Source organism: Phaseolus vulgaris, chromosome 6, assembly GCF_000499845.2.
Source record: "Phaseolus vulgaris cultivar G19833 chromosome 6, P. vulgaris v2.0, whole genome shotgun sequence".
Lineage (NCBI taxonomy): Eukaryota > Viridiplantae > Streptophyta > Magnoliopsida > Fabales > Fabaceae > Phaseolus > Phaseolus vulgaris.
The window spans coordinates 12,110,812-12,133,427 of record NC_023754.2 but is presented as its reverse complement, the minus strand read 5'-3'; the positions used below and the strand labels follow the sequence as shown (position 1 = coordinate 12,133,427).

Sequence of the window (22,616 nt, the reverse complement as noted above, 5' to 3'; positions counted from 1 at the left end):
ACGCTATTTAAACTACCCCAGCATTTACAGCGCCTTAAAGCGCTTTTAATCACAAACGTAACGCACTCATTAAAGCGCTTAATTAGAAAACGTAGCGCATTTAAGACGTTGAAACGCTCGGGAGCCATTATAGTACCTGAATGCTCGAAAAGGGAAACTGTATTGAATAACTTTTAATTACCTGGCACCTGACTAAAGGGTGTTTCCATTCTGGCTTGGCCGTCGTACACGTGGAGGGCCTCACGACGCCATGACTTTTGAAATAAAGTATAAAAAATAGAAAGTAAATGTTATGTGAATTTTAAAGATTATATGGATAGTTACATAGATACATTGGATATAGAGTCTGGAGGAAGGTCAACGGACCAAGGGGAATAAAGGGTGATGATATGGTTACCCTGCATTAATGTACACAACTAGCCTAGTATATTAAATCACAAGCCTCACGACGCCATGACCCCATCCGGGGACGCTTCTGCCCATCTGGGGACGTTTCTACGTGTGAGTCCTCCTGCTGAGAGTGCTACTGCGCTAGGGGTGACTTTTTGGGTGCCAACTCATGCCCCCAAGTATCTAGTCACTTACTTTGAGAGCGTATCTGCCTTCCCTTTGTACCCTGCACCCGGTTGCCCTGGGCGTGACTTTCCTCTTGAGTCGTATCTGCCCCACGGGCGTCTCTGGGGCGGCAGGAGCACTTCACGAGTCAGGCTGCCCTTCACTGGTACTATTACTATGGCCTTGAAGCCACCTTTTCCTTCTCTTTATCGCTGCCCCGTGTTATTGGGACCTGAGGCCTTCCCACGGCGTCGCTCCCTCCATGGTCTTTCCTACCCATGGGTATCGGGGAACCACACCGTGATTGCCTTACTTTAGCACTGTTTGATCTGGCGACGCCCTGGTTGGGCGACGCCTTCGCCTAGGCGACGCCTTGCCTTGGCGACGCTTCCTCTTGGCGTCTCTCCACCCAGGCGACGCCTTGCGTTGACTTTGACTCTCCAGCCGTTGACTTTGACCTTGACTTGGTCAACGCCCGGATACGGGACGGTACAATATATAACTATCTCATAATTGTATCTAAAAAACATATCCCTCTTCATAGGGATTTTAATATATACATCAAAAGTTTTAAAAAAAAACAGAGCATTCAAATTAAAACTATCACATCCTCCAGCTTCTCACTTAGGAGTTCTATTACCTGCAATCTCATTTGCTCCCGTGTACAACATGATCATCACAAATAAAGAAACAAACACAAACAAATAATAGGGTAAGCTAGTTATAACAAATTTTTTATATAATTTAAATTTCAAATTGATACATAAAATTCATAAATTCTCATACAATTTCTCAAACATTTCACATAACCATCAAGTGTCTATCACGTTCATCAACAACATTACTCTGGTCAGATTTTTACTGACTCACATACTCAGACACTTGACTCTACTTCTGGAAGACTCGTGTATTCAACCTCAACACAGTATTTTCTTTTCCTCTTTTATGCTCTTCCTTTCTTATTTATTTAAATTCTTAGTCATATAATTTCATTCAACTAGAGTTAGAGTTATGATTTATTCATTCATAGGGGTAACTTAAATAAGGGAATATATCACTTTGATCCTTCCATTTCAATCTTATAGTACCATCACTTTGATACTTCATTAAGGTAAGTGGGTAAATCCCAATCACTATCTATTTTGACTAATTTTTCTCCAAGTATACAATTTGCCTAATTTTGAGTCCAGAAATGGATTTCTTATGTATACAAACTTAGGGATAGGTTTGAAAACCACCTTATTTGAAGGTTTGTAGAAAAAATTATAAATAAAATAAGTTTGTTGGTTTACTTATCAAATTCTTATGTGGGAATTATGTTTTTCTAGTTGTCGTTCTGATTTTAATATTTTGTATTGATACTGTTTTTTCTGGAAAACAACCTTGTTTATTGTTTTAAGTCAAACAATACGGGAAAGATTTAAATCTATACACAATATACTAGAATATGTATTTTGAATTAGAAGATTGTAGTGTAATTTGATAAAAAAAAATAATCCAATTATGTCAAATTTTCAGTACCTTGATAATTTGATATTAAATATTTATTTGAATAAATTGTATTTGTTGTCTTAAAATTTAGACTATTTTAAAATTATGGGATATTCGAAATGTAGTCATTATGCTGCGAAAAGTTTTGTTAATAAATTTTAGTTGCAAGGTTTGTATGAAAAATAAACGTGGAAGAATGATTGGAAGATGAAATATGATATTGAGATTTGAAATAAAGTATAAAAAATAGAAAGTAAATGTTATGTGAATTTAAAGATTATATGGATAGTTACATAGATTGGATATAGAGTCTGGAGGAAGGTCAGCGGACCAAGGGGAATAAAGGGTGATGATATGGTTACCCTGCATTAATGTACACAACTAGCGTAGTATATTAAATCACTAGCCTAGTTAACTTTCCGTGATTAATTGAAGTGGCTCCATTCCTGCCACGTTAAATCTTTTTCTCTAGACAATGGAAGGCGCTGAATCTATAAAGCCTGAGCTCCTATACCAATTATGAAATAGGATAAACATAAGAAGGGAGGGTTATATTGTCTTTCAAAATCTTTTTAAAACTTGTTTCCAAAGTAATGCTTGTAATGGGTAGTCAAATGATGGTTTGTATGACAAACGATCTATAAGTGCGTTTTTTGAAAACCATTTTCACAACTGATCTCCTTATTTAGTTAACACAAACAAAATAACAAGAAATATAATAGATTAGGGAAGGAAATTTTACTGAATTTTTCATATTGGTTCGTCTGATAATGCAAACTACGTTCAATGCTTTACCAATTAGTCAAGTTCCACTAGGTAGACTACTATTGTGAAGTTCAAACGAGTATTCTTTCAACTCAGTCACTCTTAGCTAACCCCGTAAAAGTATTCTTTCGGAACGTAATCACTCATAAACCCGTCAAGTACTTTTTTATACTAAGTCACTCTTGGCTAAAATAAAAAAAGAAAGCCACTTTTGACTAAATATAGTTTATATCTTTGCCTTTTTTAATGTAACATAACATTTAATTATAATAATAATTAAATTGTATCAAATGATAATTAATAAAAACATATATACTTAATATATATATAGTAGTCACCATTGTTAAGAATTTTGTATACAAATTTGTAATTGATTATCTTAAGGATATGATTAACCAATTTTTTAATAAATGAAAATAAGGGTAAGGGTCATAAAGATGAAGAGTCTAGTCTTAAAAGGAAAAATAGTTATGACTCCAAGTATCAAAGAAAAGAAGGGGTGTGTTTTGAGCGTAGAATTATATATTATTCTATAGAGCCTGAAGTATACATTTCCTATTTTGATGGAAATAAAAATGTTAAGGCATATCTACAATGGGAGACAAAGCTTGATCAAATTTTTAAAAAATACCAAGTGGATGAATTTAGAAGATTTTCCATGGCTACCATATGTTTTCAAGAACATGTTAGGTTTTGGTGGACAGAAAGGCAGATGTTAGAATTGTCACAAAATCAAAAGTACGATATTGGAATGAATTAAAGGCGTGTATGAGAAGAAAATTTGTTTCGCCTTCATTTGTAAAAAAAAAAAAGCTTAGAGAAGAAATGAAAGAGCTTGTTAAAGTAGGAAGAAAGTTTGTAGATGGAGAAAAGGAATATTTTAGAAGAGAAAAAAAGTTTAAAGAAAAATTGCAAGCTCTTATTAGAAAGAAAGAAGAGAAAGAAAAAAGAGCAAGAGAGGAGAAAGAAAAGAGAGAATAGAAAAGTCTTCGTCTAGAGCTGAACCAAATATTGATAATATTTTATCTACTTTAGAAAACCTTGTTGAGGATTGATAAGTGTCAATGTCTAGTTTTTATGATTGAGAAAATTGAACACTTTGGACCTTAATTGTTGCTTAATGTAAGAAAATTACCCTAATATGAGAATTATTGAATCTGATTATATATTTTGAACCAAGAAACAAATGAAGAAATTTAATCTCAATTTTTTTGTAAATTACAGATGAATATGACGCATTGAAAGAATTATTCAAGCTGGCATTGAAAGAAAGAAAGTAAAAACTTAATTGGATCACAAGAAAATTTAACTCAAGCTAGAGGATTTAGCTTAAGCTAAAATTGTCTAGAGTTGATTAACGGTGCAGTACAATTCTAGCCCAAGCTAGAATTGCTAGCTCAATCTAAAACTGTCCAGAGTTGATTAAAGGTGTAGTACTGATCTAGCTCAGGCTAGAATCGCTAGCTCAAGCTAAAAATGCACCGAAAGATCTAGCTTAAGCTAAAACGGGCTAGCTTGAGCTAAAATTGATTATATAAATTCTGAAACATAACTCAAAACCAGTGGTGGAAAAAGATTGGGTTTTTATAGAGAGAGACTAGTGAGAGAAAGAGAAGAAACCTCTGTTCTTAGGAGAAGAACTTGCTCAGATAAGCCCTTCTTATGCAATCCAGATCAAGAATGAAGATGGAGGAGTTGTCATGAGTGGCTAAGTTCTTTCTAACTTGGGATTGAATGTAATTTACCTTGATCAAATGTATTCTTGGTGATATTATATATATATATATATATAATTCTCTTTTCTACTTGTTCTTGGTATTTTCGTTTTATGCTTATTGCTTGATTATGTCTGATCAATAGAGTCTTGATTTTGATACTTAAATTTAACTGGAAAGTACCTTTAAGGATTTGAAATAAACGAAAATACTTGATAACTTGTAATGCTAGGAATAGATTCTAGGTTATTGATTGCATTATAATTCTGTTCCTAAAGCTGGATGATTTGTTAAATATCTGAGGAATCAGTGTTTGAGAAATTATCTTCTGAATTTCATCTGTGAGGAATCAAGATGAATGACTTTAAATTAAGCATCAAGAATAAGTAGTTTTGAGTATTATATATTATATTATTCCAAAATGCAAATGATTGAGATAGACGCAATTCAATCCCAAGTATCTTTCTCTATATTTGATAAGTTGGTTTTGTTACGTCCTGAATCAAACCCTAACTCTCCGAGTTATTTGTGAAATCTTTAATTTGGTTATGAACAAAGTCTCAAAATTATTTTCTATACTCAATGAGTTTTATAACAGAACATCTTAATTGGAATTGTTCTCTGTGGGTTCGACATTCGTACTTTAAAGAGTACTATATTACAGTTGATTCGGTACACTTGTCGAGAAATATCAACAAGTTTTTGGCATCGTTGCCGGGGAGCAATTTCTTTTAAGAATTTCGGAAGTATAACTCATTGAGTATTGTGAATATTTTGTTTTCTTTGTGAATAGACACTTGTTTAGATCTTATTCTTTTATCCTGTGCTAATCCTTGCTTGAGTTGTCTTAGATACATGTTATTGACAGGACAGGTTCCTGAAGATCAATTGGAATTTGATCCAGAAATTGAGAAGACAACTACAAAAAATCAGAGCAAGAAGAAAGAAGAAAAGAAGAAGCAAGGACAAACAAAAGGAGAATCTTCCAACACTCTCAACTCACCCAATCGAACAGAGTTCCAAATGGTTGAAAATAGACAAAATCCACCTAGAAGGACATTGGAAGACTATGCTATGCAGCAAGGACCGAGGCATTTCTCCAGCATAGCCATACCTCCTGCCACCAAATCATTAGAAATGAAGCCAGCTTTTCTTAGCTTAATCAGCACTCATCAATTCACTGGAATGGATCATGAAGACCCTTATACTCATCTATCCACATTCTATGAGTTGGTTGGGACTATGGGCTTCGAGGAAAATGATATTGAATCTGTTTATCTGCGTCTATTTCCTTTCTCACTTGCAGGCAAAGCAAAAGACTGGTTAAAGTCGCATCCAAACTAGAGTCTAAGTAGCTGGAATGATGTAGAAGAGAAATTCCTACGCAGATTCTTCCCACTCTCTCGATATATCAAGGCTAAGTCTGATATCTCCACATTTAGGCAAGGGCCAGAAGAACCTTTTTGTGAAGTTTAGGAACGCTTTAAAGTGATGTTAAGGAGATGTCCTAATCATGGCTTTGAGGATATTGATTAGTTGAACATATTCCACAATGGTTTGAGGCCTGATACTAAAATGATCTTGGATGCTGCAGCAGGAGGTACAATGATGAATGTTGATGCAGAACAAGGTACAAGAATCATTGATGCCTTAGCCTCAACAGATTAGCAAGCTCAACATGATAGATATACAGTGCAAAAGAAAGGGTGTTGGATCTTAGTACTTCAGATGCAATTTTAGCACAAAACAAGATTTTGACTTAGCAAATTGAGGCATTAACCAAGCAAATGTCAAAACTGCCTCAACAATTACATGCAGTAAATTCTCCTTCAATTCAGAATCAAGCTTTGAAGTGTGATTTTTGTGGGGGAGATCATCTTAATGGCCAATGCTCTTACCAAAATCCATCAGAGGAAGAGGTTTAGTATATGAATAATCAAGGAAGGCAAGGTGGCTTTGCATATAATTATCCAAATAACATGGCTCAAGGATGGAGGAATAATCCAAATCAAGGATTTAGGTGGAAGCAAGAGGCTGGATCATCTAACAGAAAAGTCCCTTATCAGTAGCAACCACATTATCCTTCCATTCATGAGAGAATATCAAAATTGGAAGATACTTTTGAGAAGTTCATGCAAGCCTCTCTATCCAATGAGAAAAATACTGAAGCATCAATAAGAAATTTAGAGACACAGGTGGGGCAATTGGCTAAATAATTAGCTGAAAATCAAGGAAGTCAATTTTCAGCCAATACACAAACCAATCCCAAGGAGCATTGCATGTCTATCACTACTAGAAGTGGGAAAGTTATAGGAAAAGGAGTTGGAGATAATTTAGTTGTTGAGGAGGAGGTTTTAAAAGATATAGAGAGTGAAAAAGAACAAATTGAGTGTGAGGGAGGAGAAGGAAGGAATAAGGAAGATGTTGTACATATTGGAGAGAAAATAGAAAAAAATCAAAAAAGTGAAAAACAAGAGAGGAGTGTTCCTATAAAAGATGTACCATATCCACTTGCTCCTACAAAGAAATGCAAGGAAAGACAATTTGCAAGATTTATGGATATTCTCAAAAGATTGCAAATTAACATTCCATTTACTGAAGATTTAAAGCAGATGCCTACATATGCTAAATTCATGAAGGAATTATTGACAAAGAAAATAAAAATCAATGACCAGGAGATAGTTGAATTGGAAGCTGGATGCAGTGCTACAATTCAAAAATCATTACCAAAGAAATCCAGAGATCCTGGGAGTTGCACTTTGCCAGTTACCATAGGAAATCTAACTGTTGAAAAGGCATTATTGGATCTTGGAGCTAGTATTAATTTGATGCCTTTATCAATGCTGAAGAAAATTGGAGATGTAGAAGTGAAACCAACAAGAATGACTTTGCAGTTGGCTGATAGATCAATCAAATATCCACATGGAATAGTTGAATATCTATTGGTAAAGGTAGATAAATTTCTATTCCCAGTAGATTTTGTTGTAATGGATATTGAAGAAGATGTTGAAGTACCTTTGATATTGGGAAGACCATTCATGAAAACTGCCAAAGTTATAATTGATGTAGACAAAGGAAAATTGAAGGTTTGTGTTCTAGATGAAGAAGTAAGCTTTAATGTTTTTGAAGCAAAGAAGTATTCAAATGACCATAAAGAGTGTTTCAGAGTGGATATGAATGTTGTTGAACCTTCAATGATGTTAATCAGGCGTCAAGCTATATGACGTTAAACGAGCGCTTGCTAGGAGGCAACCCAGTGTTTTGTTTTGAAATGTGTCTTTAATTTTGTTTTGATTTAACCAGTTTGATATGTGAAATGGTCATGTAGGTTTGAAATGTTTGGTGAAATGAATGGATGGATGGAAGAGAGCTTAGAAAGGTTTGAAACTTTTGGCAAAGACAAAATGAAAATTTTTAAGAAAATTTCATTGCAGGGTAATTTTAGCTTAAGCTAGAACTTTTAGCCTAAGCTAAATATGCAGAAAAAGAAGAAAAAATTTTGTTCTCAACTTTCGCCTGAGCTAAAATGGTCTAGCTTGAGCTAAACAAATCTGTTGCTCTCGGCCAAGTTTTAGCTTGAGCTAAACTGATCTAGCTTGAGCTAAAGAAAATATGTTGCTCTCTGCCAAAATTTAGCTTAAGCTAAAACGAGCTAGCTTGAGCTAGAAAACTCTGTTGCTCTCGGCCAAACTTTAGCCTGAACTAAATTGAACTAGCTTGAGCTAGAGCAAATCTGTTGCTCTCTGGCAAAATTTAGCTTAAGCTAAAACGAGCTAGCTTGAGCTAGAGCAAATCTGTTGCTCTCTGCCAAATTTTAGATCTAGCCTAAGCTAGTGGGTTTTCTTAAAAAAAAAAAAAAAAAAACTGCAGCATTTTATAAAAATCACATTTTGAAAACCCTACACCCTAATACAGTTTCAGAAGCGCCCTATGTTCTAAAAAAAAATCCCAAAGCTTCCATCTACGCAACCATTCTCAAACAAACATTTCATCTACATTGTCATTATCAAGGTAAGTAATTACTCATCTCCATAATCATTCTCATTGCCATTTCCATTCAACCAAGTCCATTCATGCGTGTTTCTATTTCCATTTCACAGTTTCGTTTTTAAATTGAAAGATTCAATCTTTTTGAAATTTCAATGTCTTAATGTTGAATAGGATTGTGGAATGTGATAATCAAAGTTAAGTATGGTTTCCATGGATTAAATACCAAAACAAAAATTACTCATTCAATGTCATTCTACATCATGCATACCAAGTATTTGTTAAAATGTCAATCAAATATAACACTTTGGTTTGAGAAATGTTTATTCTTACATGTGAAGAAAAATGAGTCGCACCAAATCCACAACTGGTATTAAATAATCTGTGGTTGACACCCATTGAATTTCATGATTATCTATCTTGGCCTGGGGACATGCACAATTTTTCAGGGAGGCAGGAGCATATGGAGTTGGGACTAGAGTTGAAGATACACCAGAAATGGTAGCTGAACCAACTGGAGCAACAACAAATGATGAACATTCAAGTTCAGAATGATGATGTTGGCACAGAGCGGAACAAAATCACAAGAGGAGATTGATACTTATCATGCACAATGAACAAAAAACTGGTTTTATCTTTTTGTTTAACTTTACTTTCAGTTTAATTTAGTAAGTTGACTTTAACAGTTTAGTTTAATATTTCTTACTTTAGATTTTGTTGATGGCAAGCTTAAGTTAGTATAGTGGTTGATGTTTGCATATTTTGTGAAATCTTGTATATAGATGATGGTATAATTTTTTGGAAAAAGAAATCAAACCATAGTTCTAAATTAGAACAACCAAATGGATTGATCAGGGACTTAATTTGAAAAAGAATTTGTGGTTGGAGCCATCACTCAAATTGAGAAAGGATAGTAATGTGTAAAAGTTGGAACAAGGTAAATAGTTGAAAGCAATGTTTGAGAACAAATGAGGAATTGAAATTAGCCAACCAAGTGAGAGTGTGAAACCTTTAAACAATTTGAGAGACTTTCACTAGTGAAGAGTTAATTGAGGTTGCCTAATTTTCTAGTCAATTGCATCACAAAACCAAACATGGAGATGATTGAGGCATGTTTAATAGACTTGGAGGTGAGAAAACTCAGGGCCAAATAGCTAACCTTTGCAATATATGATGAAATGTGCAAAAAAATAACCCTTTTTTAGCTGAAATCTGTTTTATTGCACCCTAGCTTCTGATATACATATATTGTCCTACCTTGTGGTATGTTAACAAAAGGAGAGCATAAGTGCAATTCAAATTTCTATAATTAAAAGAATTGGGTTTGGTGTGGCTGTTGGAATTTTGAGAATGAAAGAAAAACAAAAAGAAAAAAAAAGAGAAGAAAAAGAAAAAAAGGGGAATGACAAAATTATCCAAATTCTCATTCTCTTTTCTAAAAAAGAAAGAAAAAGAAAAAGAAAAAGAAAAAGAAAAGCAAAGTGGATTACAAAAATAGAAAAAGAAGCAATATGGATGAATCTTATGGAAGGGATCATGGATAACACAATTAGAAATTGAATTGCAAATATGCTAATCTTTTGTTAAGTGTGCATTTTGTTATCCTGGAAAAACCAAATTTTCTTTGTAACCCAGCCTCATTACAACCTGAAAAAGACCTCAATATCTATGTTTGTAAAAGTGTTTGTAATCAACTAGAAATGAAGGGCAACCTTAAATTAGCTTGGAAATCAGTGAAAAGAGAGGGAAAACACTCACCACTGAGAAATGAAGAGAGAAATTCCTTAGTTTGATTCTCAGTGAAGAGTAACAATTGTTTACCTTGGAAATTGAATAGATTCTTATCCTATCTTGGTTTGAATTGATAGGAAACACCATAATTTTTTATTGAATTATCTTGTGCTCTTTCCATGAAGTTGTTCTGATATTAAACTATAGATTTGATTTCTAAGGATTTTGGGGAGGAATGAACTCTTATATTTTTTGGGATTCAATTACTTTGTTTGAGGACAAGCAAGATTCTAGGTTGGGGGGAATTTGATAAGTGCCAATGTGTAGTTTTTATGATTGAGAAAATTGAACACTTTGGACCTTAATTGTTGCTTAATGTAAGAAAATTACCCTAATCTGCGAATTATTGAATCTGATTATATATTTTGAACCAAGAAACAAATGAAGAAATTTAATCTCAATTTTTGTGTAAATTGCAGATGAATATGAAGCATTGAAAGAATTATTCAAGCTGGCATTGAAAGAAAGAAAGTAAAACCTTAATTGCATCACAAGAAAATTTAGCTCAAGCTAGAGGATTTAGGTCAAGCTAAAACTATCCAGAGTTGATTAAAGGTGCAATACAATTCTAGCCCAGGCTAGAATTGCTAGCTCAAGCTAAAACTGTCCAGAGTTGATTAAAGGTGCAGTACTGATCTAGCTCAGGCTAGAATCGCTAGCTCAAGCTAAAAATGCACTGAAAGATCTAGCTTAAGCTAAAACGGGCTAGCTTGAGCTAAAGTTGATTATATAAATTCTGAAACATAACTCAAAACCAGCGGTGGAAAAAGATTGGGTTTTTATAGAGAGAGACTAGTGAGAGAAAGATAAGAAACCTCTGTTCTTAGGAGAAGAACTTGCTCAGATAAGCCCTTCTTATGCAATCCAGATCAAGAATGAAGATTGGAGGAGTTGTCATGAGTGGCTAAGTTCTTTCTAACTTGGGATTGAATATAATTTACCTTGATCAAATGTATTCTTGGTAATATATATATAAAATTCTCTTTTCTACTTGTTCTTGGTATTTTTGTTTTATCACCAGTACAAAAAGGTCAATTAACGACGGTTAAAATCGACATTTCACAACGGTTCCGGAACCGTCGTCATTACTGGTGTCGTTAAAAGTCGTTAAAAACTCCGACTTATAACGACGGTTCACACAACCGTCGTTAAAGATGGGTTGCGTTTTTTTGAAAAAAAATGAAGGCACTTTTAAAGACGGTTCCCATAGGAACCGTCGTTATATGTATGGCCTTTTTAAAGACGGTTCCAAGTGGAACCGTCGTTATATGTCTTGAATAAAAAAAAATTTAAAAATCTCAAATAACCTTTTAAAAATCTCAAATAACCTGCTTAAAGTTTTTATTTTCAGAAAATAAAAACATTTCAAATCATAATTTAAATATAAAAATTAAATACAACAAATTATAACATTATACAAAAAAAGTTTGGTAATATATAAAAGAATTTGTCATTGTAATGATTTATCTATACTAGAGTGTTATACATGGTTACAAAATACTTTGACCATGTTGTTCTCACATACTCCAATGCTTCTAAATCTAGCGGATGTTGGTCGTTGAAAAACTGTGACATTTGAAATATTTTGAATTAGTGCATGAATAATAAATCTCAAATTTTAAAGTGTTTATTGTATTGAGGTATTACCTTATCCCAACCTTTCTTAATTTCAGCTTGCAAAATAGTCAACATCCACTGCATAACATAATAACCGCACTCATAATTTTGAGGTTGCCTGTTGGACTGCATGTGAAAATAAATGTATTAAATGAATGAGTGAAACACATTAAATTAAGTAAACAAATATACTTTAAATACCTTAAGGTACATCCAAGTGAGTTTTTGTGCGTTTGAAGTTCTCCTCCCACACAACATATTATATCGAGAGTAAGCACTAAAATAATAAGATTTCATGTTAAAATACATAACATTATATAATATATAAGTAATAATAAATGTTAAATGAAACTGTCGTACCTATCTATAATGTTTTTAAAATAGGCAGGAGGTTTTTTATGCAAGGAGCAAAACCATGCAGCGGTATGATCTTGAACAGATATGATCAATAATTGCCAATGACGCCTGTATAACAAATCAGTTAATTAGTTTCTCTTATTTCAATAATTTATTAAAACTTATGTAATAAATAAGAACTTACTCATGGATGTACGGAGCAAAATAAATGTGTTTTCCACCATTCTTTAAGGCAGTGGTGATGTATGTTTGTGTTTCCGACTTCTTGTTTCCAATTGATTGAGTGATTTGAGGGTCTAAAAACCCATATATATTGTGTTTCCCCTCATCAAAGCATAATCCAGAAAGATACCTAAATTTCAATAAGTTAGTACTAATATATTTAATAAATCAAAAGTATAAAGATTTTAAAATTTGAACTTACATCATCCATAATTGCAGAACTGTTATGTTAATCTCTTGATCTCCGGATGCAAGGTCCAACAAATCAGACATGTGAACGTACAACGGTAGATTACTATGCCTTCCAAAAACATTGGCATCCCGTGGAACCTCTAACACGGTTGTATCTAAAGCTGTAGCAACTTCCACCAATGCCGCCAGAGGATCATCAATGGAGACTATTTTCTTCTTTCCTAGAGGCAGATTTGTCTTAGGTTCCTGCTACTCATCAAAACAAAAAAATACTTAAATTAGTTAGAATGTAATATATCTTATATATAATTCTATTAATATCAGTGCAAATATATACCATAGAGTCTATAGGTCTGACGAGATGTCTAGGCCAGGCAACGAAAGTATGTAATGCCTCTACCACAATTGTCACCTCTGATGTCGGCACAGGAACTGCAAGATCACCATAAAGGACCTTCTCCACCGTGACCTTCATGAAATTAGAAGGAAGAGTAACATTGTGACCCCTTCATAACACTTACCCAAGGCAACGAATCGGGTCAAAGAATTACATTCAACATATAATTCGCATTGGCTAGTTGAGCCAAAGTCATCCCCTGATAGATCAACTGCCGAACAACTCCCTTTAGTGCTGACTTTCTTAATAGGAGGCGGAGGTGGTTCATCTTCTACCATAGTAGGTGGTTGCTGTGAGTGTCCTAAACCCTCCAACCGCTTTTTGAACTCCATTTCCATTCACGCACTAAACTCCTCCATGAAGCTTTCTTTAAGCTCTTGAGTTACCTCAGCCTTTAACTGCTCACGTAGTTGTAGTAAATACTCTTGGCTAGGTTCATTGGACAATTGTTCCTTGCTGTGTGATGGAGGTCCAAAGTATGACCGAATCCCAACCCCATATCCAGCTACACGAACACGTCCAGGGTGTTCAGGTCGTCCGAGAGCAACATTAAGAATATCATTGCGACCACATGGTTTAAAAGTCCCCTGTGTTGATTGCTCATTAAGAGAATCCTAAAACAAATGAAAAGAAATTGACAAACTTCAACACATTGAATTTAAAATAACACATTGAAAAGAAATTGTCAAACTTACAATGCGTTCAACTGTTTGTTCTGTAGACTTAGAACTCCATGTCCCTAATGTGTTTATACGGGCACCCTTCCACATCTCATGTCGGAGTGGTGGGGATGGAGGTCTTAAAGAATCTACACTATTCATTTCCTCAATGGAAGTAGAACGTGCTTTAATCTTTTCTTCAAGCATCCTCTGCTCTAGCAACTTATAACCACCACGAGACAATAAGTGTGGCGTATCATTATGTGCCTGATTGGCTTTTGCTTTGTTTCGAACCTCCTATCATAACACTCAAAATTTAGTAATACGTTAATATAAACTATATTCAAATATAAAAGTGATACTAACCTGCCATTTTTCAGTTTGTCGAATATTGACAAACTGCTGCCAAGTTTCTTCATCAATGGATGCATATTTTGCACAAGGATTTTCTTCTTTCCTTTTCCCATATATATAATCTGTTGTCAATTTTGATTTAAACTGACGAAACTTGACACCCACATCTGAAAGAACCTTCGCTTTCAAGGTTTCCACATTCGGGATGTTGTAATGTGTCTACATTGTTTGAAAGAATTAGTTCATAAACAAAAACAAGTATAAAAGAACTTTAGATTTAGCAAAGTAAAAACAGTTACATACCAGAATATCTTGCCAAATCATGTTTTTCTCGTGGTCAGTCACGTGATCCCAGGACTGAGTTAAGATAGAGATCCTTTCACGAGAAAGTACTCCAAGATAACTCCTATATTTCTTTGCATGTTGCCCAGTGGGCACACCAGTGTGGATATCAATAGACAAAGGTATTTTGTCATCTTTAGTTATCTTCTTAAACATATTCTTCAATCTCGTAGGTCCTCTACCAGTTTTTGAATGGGAAACTTTATCATCTGCCATGTTCCTGTTATCAAAAAAATATAATAAGCATCAAGAATATGAAATATAATGAAAATGAAATATATTGTAAAACTAAACATGAATCACATGTACATACAAATATATATTCCTTCATCATGATCATTTCGAGTTGCATGTACAACATCAGCAACATCCTCGTACTCTTTATTGATGGTCGTTCTTGTAAGTGATTCAATCTCACAAATGTCATTGTTTGTATCTTCTGGGTCATTATGTTGTTTTTTTCCATGTAGCACAACAGACCAGTGGTCAGACGTAGGATCTTGGATATAGAAAACTTGGGAAGCTTGATGTGCCATTATAAATGGTTCGTCATGATAACCTATCTTTCGAAAGTCAACCAAAGTCATTCCTGATTCATCAACTTTGACACCAGTCTTATTGTCAACCAACTTGCATTTGAAAACAGGTACAGTAAACTTGGTATAATTAGCTTCCCAAATCTCTACTATGACACCATAATAAGGCATTGATCCCACAACAGGATTTTGATCCTTTGCAGTTGAAAACTGCATAGACTCTGCCTCCAAGGTGACTTCGCTATTTTGCACTGTACTCCTATCATCTCGAGACTTTGTGTAAAACAAACAACCATTTACTTCATAGCCAGAACAACATAAAACATCAAATTTGAGACCGTTTGCAAGCCATGTTAATGTTTCAGATGCTGATGGATCATTCATTATTTGTTGCTTAAACCATGACATGAAAGTTTTGTTATGCTCAATTAACACCCATTTTTCTGATTGTCTTGGATTTTTATATTTGACAATGTCTTTGTGTGTATCTAAGTATGGTAACACCTCATCAGTGTTATTCAAGATATACAAGTGTGCTTGCAGAACCTCTTCTCTAGATTTGCTTATGACATGTACACCTCTTGAAGATTTACTTATGAATCTACGAGAGTGCCAACCTTTTTCAGGAACTCCTATACATTTGGCTTTTGACATGTACTCAGAACAAAACTCAATAGATTCTTCTGAAATGTATCTTTCAATAATGGAAGCTTCTGGACGACATTGATTCTTCACATATCCCTTCAAAATCTTCATGTATCGTTCAACTGGATACATCCATCGCATATAAACTGACCCACACAATCTGATTTCTCTTACAAGATGAACAACCAAGTGTACCATAATATCAAAAAAAGATGGAGGAAAAAACATCTCGAGTTGACACAAGATAACAATTATTTCTTCTTCAAGTTCATCCAACTTCTGAGAGTCAATCTCTTTACTACATATGGAATTGAAAAATGAACATAGTCGAGTGATTGTATGCCTAACATTTTTGGGCAAGATTCCACGAATAGCCACCGGTAATAATTGTTGCATTAGAACGTGACAATCATGTGACTTTAAGCCAATTAGTTTCAAATCATTCATAGATACAAGACTCTTCACATTTGAAGAGTAGCCTTGTGGTACCTTAACACCTTTAAGACATTCACAAAAACTTGTTTTCTCTTTCTTTGACAAAGTGTAACACGCTGCAGGCAAGTATGTACGTTTACCAACTTCTCTCGGTGCCAATTCCTCTCGTATATTCATTTCAATCAAATCCAGACGTGCATTCACACCATCCTTTGTTTTGCCTTTAATGTTCAGAAGTGTTCCTATTAGACTGTCACACACATTCTTCTCTACGTGCATTACATCTAGACAGTGTCTAACATCCAACTTACACCAATACGGAAGATCAAAAAAGATTGATTTCTTCTTCCATATTTCACTCACCGTTTGCTTCTTCTTCATTTTTCCAAAAGACACATTAACATTTTTTATTTTTTCATAAATTTCAACACCACTTAAGGGAGTGGGACAAATGTCATGTTCTTGGTATCCATTAAAAGCTTTTTTCAATCGACAATACGGATGATATTTCTTTAGAAATCTACGATGCCCAAGATACACGGTTTTTCTTCCATGTTTCAACTGCTCATAAGATGTCTTGTCTTGACATATTGGACATGCTCTATGGCCTTTCACACTATAACCTGACAAGTTCCCATATGCAAGGAAGTCATTGATAGTACAAAACAACATCGCATGCAATCGGAAAGATTCATTCTTAAACGCGTCAAACACATCAACCCCTTCATTCCACAATAATTTCAAATCTTCAATCAATGGTTTAAGATAAACATCTATGTCATTTCCAGGTTGTTTTGGACCAGAGATCATCATAGATAACATCATGTATTTGCGCTTCATACACAACGCAGGAGGTAAGTTGTAAATCACTAACAAAACGGGCCATGAACTATGATTACTACTTAAATTTCCAAAGGGATTCATTCCATCAGTTGCCAATCCAAGTCTTAAGTTTCTTGATTCTTTTCCAAATTCAGGAAATTCTTTATCAATATTCTTCCACTGCAAAGAATCAGCAGGATGACGAAGTAATCCATCACATTTTCTATTATCTGCATGCCACCTAAGGTTTTTAGCGTCATCTGCATTTGCAAACAAACGCTTAAGCCTTGGAATTATCAGAAGGTACCAAACAACCTTAGCAGGAGGACCTTCCTTTGTCAATTCATCAATTTCATCATTCTGACCAACCTTAACCTTATAGCGTGACAAACCACACCTGGGACATCTTCTTAAATCTTCATACTCATTTCTGTATAAAATACAATCGTTAGGACATGAATGTATTTTTCTATACTCCATACCCATTGGACAAAGTATTTTTTTGGCCTCATAATTTCGATTGGGCAGGGTATTTCCTTCTGGAAGCATGTCCTTAAGCAATTGAAGCAATTCTGTAAAACTTTTGTCGGTCCATCCATTCATTGCCTTCAAATTCATCAACCTTAACACTGCTGATAATCGTGTGAAGTTAGTTGAACCAGAATACAAAGGAGTCTCTGCATCATTAGACATATTTTCAAAAACTACATTAGCAAATGATTCTGCTCCCACATCACGAATCATGTCTTCTAATCTATCATCCATTGAGAAATGAACTTCCTCCGAACCTCCGTGCACACTTGGCAAGTCTAACAATTCACCATGCCACGTCCATGTTGTATAACTTTTCAAAAATCCATCACACAAAAGATGTTCTCTAATTTCAGAAACAGTCAATATCCTTCCATTTAAACAATTGATACAAGGGCACCTTATCCTTACTCCATTCTTATAACTAACGGCATTATGTTCTGCGAATTGTATGAACTCTTCCACCCCTTTTTCGTAAGTATCACTTATTCGTGATGTATTAATCCAACTCCGATCCATAGAACTGCTAAACTAAGAACCAATACTTTCAATATGTAATCATGAAAAAATAAAACAAAAGTGCCGAAGGTCGGACACCTCCGGACTCAGAACCAATGCGTTCAATATGTCAAAACAATATATAATGACTGAAATTTGCCGAAGGTCGAACACCTCCGGACTCAGAACCAGTGCGTTCAATATGTCAAAACAATATATAATGACTGAAAATTGCCGAAGGTCGAACACCTCCGGACTCAGAACCAATGCGTTCAATATAAACAATTAATATTAAACTCAAAACGAATACTTTCAAAATATAAGTGATAATAAATAAGAATACACTAACCTCAAATGGATGGGCTGTCACGACAAGCGGTTGCAGCAAGGAGTCGGTGGTAAAAGACGTGCGTCGCGGTGGTTGCTGAAACGGGCGAGGTAGTGTCTGTCTTGGTCGTTCGTCACGTAGCCGCGGTGACGGAAGGGAGTCGCGGCAAGGGCGCGCGGCGCGGAGGGTCGTGGTGGTCGCGGCAGGGGCGCGCGAAAAAGCGCGGTGGTCGCGGCAGGGGGGCGCGGCGCGGAGTCGCACGGGGGTTCGCGCGGTTACGGCGCGGCAGGGGCACGGCTGCAGAGTCGTGCGGTTGCGCCGCTGTAGGGTTCGCGGGCGCGGCAGGGGTCACGGCCGCGGAGTCGTGCGGTTGCGGCGCGACAGGGTTCGCGGGCGCGGAGTCGCGCGGTCGCGCGGTTGAGGTTGCAACGCGGTTCACGCGGTCGAGGTTGCCGAGTCGCGCGGTCGAGGTGCGGCGCGGTGCGTTCGAGGTTGCGGCGCGGTTCGCAGGCGCGGAGTCGCGCGGTCGTGGTTGCGGAGTCGCGCGGTCGAGGGTGCGGCGCGGTGCGGTCGTCGATGCGGCACGGTGCGGTCGTCGGTGCGGCGCGGTGCGGTCGTCGGTGCGGCGCAGAATCCAAACAGGGGGTCGCGGTGGTGGCAAGGGCGTGAGGGTTGCGGAATCTGAGTGTGAGAAAGAGTAGGAAAGAAAGTGAGAGAGTGAGAAAGAGTGGGAAAAAAAAGTGAATCTGAGGGGGACTTTTAACGACGGTTCTGGGTAGATTTAACGAACCGTCGTTGTATGTTTGCGGTCTACTTTTAACATTCGCGAACCGTCGTTGTATGTTTGCGGTCTACTTTTAACGACGGTTCTGTCGTGAACCGTCGTTAAAAGTCTAAAAAAATTTGAAAAAAATTACAGAATTGCCACCGCGTCGTTTTTAACGATGGTTATCACTAAACCGTCTTTAAATGGTGTCGTTATTGAAGAATTTTGTACTAGTGTATGCTTATTGCTTGATTATGTCTGATCAATAGATTCTTGATTTTGATCCTTAAATTTAACTGGAAAGTACCTTTAAGGATTTGAAATAAACGAAAATACTTGATAACTTGTAATGCTAGGAATAGATTCCAGGTTATTGATTGCATTATAATTTTGTTCCTAAAGCTGGATGATTTGTTAATATCTGAGGAATTAGTGTTTGATAAATTATCTTATGAATTTCATCTGTGAAGAATCAAGATGAATGACTTTAAATTAAGCATCAAGAATAAGTAGTTTTGAGTATTATATATTATATTATTCCAAAATGCAAATGATTGAGATAGACGCAATTCAATCCCAAGTATCTTTCTCTATATTTGATAAGTTGGTTTTGTTACGTCCTGAATCAAACCCTAACTCTCCGAGTTATTTGTGAAATCTTTAATTTGGTTATGAACAAAGTCTCAAAATTATTTTCTATACTCAATGAGTTTTATAACAGAACATCTTAATTAGAATTGTTCTCTGTGGGTTCGACATTCGTACTTTAAAGAGTACTATATTACAGTTGATTCGGTACACTTGCCGAGAAATATCAACAAGGATGTGCTTGAAGAAAAAATCTATGTCTAGAGCTTAACCAGATATGGATATAATATTTTCCTTCACAGAAAAAGCCAAATGAAAGTGATGGAGGACCGTCTCAGCCACCTAAACATTCAAGCTAAGGAGAGAGAAAATAATGATTAAGAAGATATTTTCTAATGATTTCTCCTTCTTTAGCCTTATAAAAATTGTAAAGAGTAGTTAGAATTTTATTCCAATCTTCGTATTTCTGAGTCTTAGAAGAAATAGGATTTTGGACTTTGTATTCTTGACCAATTAATTCTAGAACTTTGGGTCTTAAAAGGCCAATAGGAAACACCCACATCACATCCTACATGACACCAACCAAGCAACCAAGTAGGTGCCCCTCCTTTTCTTTCCTTTCTTCAAAGGTGACCATTCAAGTTCTTCCAAGACACAACCTTTTCCATGCCTCTTCCTCTCCTTATGCCACTTGTCTTCATGCTAATGGAAAGTTCCTTCAAGACATGGATTGCCACATGGCAATCCACCAATGGAGAGGATTTATAGACGCCACATGGCACTCCATGAATGAAAAGTTTTTAGGAGTTCTAATGGTCATCTTTAGGAAACTTGTACTATAAAATGTTCTAATCTCTAGTCGATATGAGATCTCCAACACACCGCCTCACGTCGAGGCTACCAATTCGTGCGTGAGACTATATATTATGGGTTGTCTGATAACGGCTTGATTGCGGGTGTTTTGATAAGCCCGACAAACAATCACTAGGATAGACTCGAAATGGCTCTGATATCATATTAAGAAGTGGATTTTAAGCCTAATTCAACCTCATAAAACTGACTTATAAGGTGAGGTTTGCACCCACTTATATACTATGAAATGTTTTAATCTTTAGTCCATGTGGAATCTCCAACAATAATTAAACTTAGCATCGCCATTGGGGACACTACATGAGAAAGCAAATGTGATTAAATTGTCATCATTGGGGACACTGTTGATATTTTTCTTGGCAAGTGTACCGAATCAACAGTAATATAGTACTCTTTAAAGTATGAATGTCGAACCCACATGGAACAATTCTAATTAAGATATTCTGTTATAAAACTCATTAAGTATAGAAAATAATTTAGAGAATTTTTTCATAAACAAATTAAAGATTTCACAAGTAACTCAAAGATTTAGGGTTTGATTCAACCAAAAACAAAACTAACTTATCAAATATAGAGAAAGATACTTGGGATTCAATTGCGTCTATCTCAATCATCTATATTTTTGAATAATACAATATATAATACTCAAAGCTACTTATTCTTGATGCTTAATTTAAAGTCATTCACCTTGATTCCTCACAGATGAAATTCATAAGATAATTTCTCAAATACTGATTCCTCAGATATCTAACAAATCATCCAGCTTTATGAATAGAATTATGATACAATTAATAACTTGGAATCTATTCCTAGCATTACAAGTTATTAAGTATTTTCGTCTATTTCAGATCCTTAAAGGTACTTTCCAGTTAAATTTAAGGATCAAAATCAAGACTCCATTGATAAGATAGAATCAAGCAATAAGCATGAAACAAAAATATCAAGAACAAGTAGAAAATAAAATATTATATATATATATATATATATATCACCAATAATGCATTTGAACAGAGTGGATTACATTCAATCCCAAGTTAGAAAGCACTTAGCCACTCATGACAACTCCTCCAATCTTCATTCTTGATTTGGATTGCATAAGAAGGGCTGATCTGAGCAAGTTATTCTCCTAAGAACAGAGGTTTCTTCTTCTTCTCTCACTAATCTCTCTCTATAAAAATCCAATCTTTTTCCACCGCTTTCTTTTGAGTTGTGTTTCAAAATTTATATAATGAACTTTAGCTCAAGTTAGCCAATTTAGCTTAAGCTAGATCTTTCGGTGCATTTTTAGCTTGAGCTAGCGATTCTAGCTTGGGCTAGATCAGTACTACACCTTTAATCAACTCTGGACATATTTAGCTTGAGCTAAATCTTCTAGCTTGAGCTAAATCCTCTTGTGATCCAATTAAGTTTTTTCTTTCTTTCTTTCAATCCCAGCTTGAATACATTCTTTCAATGCTTCATATTCATCTGCCATTTACACAAAAATTGAGATTAAATTTCTTCATTTGTTTCTTGGTTCAAAATATATAATCAGATTCAATAATTCTTAGATTATGGTAATTTTCTTACATTAAGCAACAATTAAGTTCCAAAGTGTTCAATTTTATCAATCATAAAAACTACACATTGGCACGTATTAGACACTACTTGCGAAATAAATATGAGTAAAATGCACTTAAAGAGAGCGAAATGACCACAAAGACAAAAACGAAAAATGAAATCAAGGAGAGCGAAATGACCACGAAGAAGACGTAGGGTTTTTGGGATGAATTTCGAGATTATGAGTTTTAAAGTGTGAGACAGAAATGAGAAATTGAAATTGTGAGAAAATTAAAATGTGAGACAAAAATGTTTTATTTTTTTTTCTCATTAAATAATTTAGTGTGGGCTAAGGTGACAATAAATGTCCATGTCACCTTAGTGTCGCCTAGACCGCCTAGACCTACGCTAAATGTAATAAAATATTAATCTACATTCACTTTGTATCTCCATTATCGACGCATTATCATTCTGCAACTTTTTTTTTATTGCATCTACTTTGTGTCTCCATTCTAGACGTTAACTCATTATTATTATTTTAATAATTTTTAACTTGCATTCACTTTGTGTCTCCATTTTAGACTCAATATTATTCTGTCACTTTATTTTATTTT

The 22,616-nt window shown here is 35.3% G+C and overlaps 2 protein-coding genes and 1 pseudogene across 2 annotated transcripts; 1 reads left to right on the top strand and 2 right to left on the bottom strand.

Annotated features, from left to right (window-relative positions):
- Positions 1-5,940: 5,940 nt before the first annotated feature.
- LOC137833775 (small nucleolar RNA R71) lies at positions 5,941-6,046 on the bottom strand (annotated as a pseudogene).
- Positions 6,047-6,805: 759 nt separating this feature from the next.
- Positions 6,806-9,068, top strand: LOC137833394 (uncharacterized). Its single transcript, XM_068641745.1, has 3 exons — positions 6,806-7,725; positions 7,855-7,905; positions 8,963-9,068. Exons 1-3 carry the CDS (start codon positions 6,806-6,808, stop codon positions 9,066-9,068), a joined length of 1,077 nt encoding a protein of 358 aa, XP_068497846.1.
- A 5,670-nt stretch (positions 9,069-14,738) lies between these two features.
- Positions 14,739-18,038, bottom strand: LOC137833039 (uncharacterized). Its single transcript, XM_068641428.1, has 2 exons — positions 17,530-18,038; positions 14,739-17,202 (listed from the first exon to the last, which is right to left on the bottom strand). Exons 1-2 carry the CDS (start codon positions 17,930-17,932, stop codon positions 14,744-14,746), a joined length of 2,862 nt encoding a protein of 953 aa, XP_068497529.1. The 5' UTR covers positions 17,933-18,038; the 3' UTR covers positions 14,739-14,743.
- Between the last annotated feature and the right edge of the window lie 4,578 nt (positions 18,039-22,616).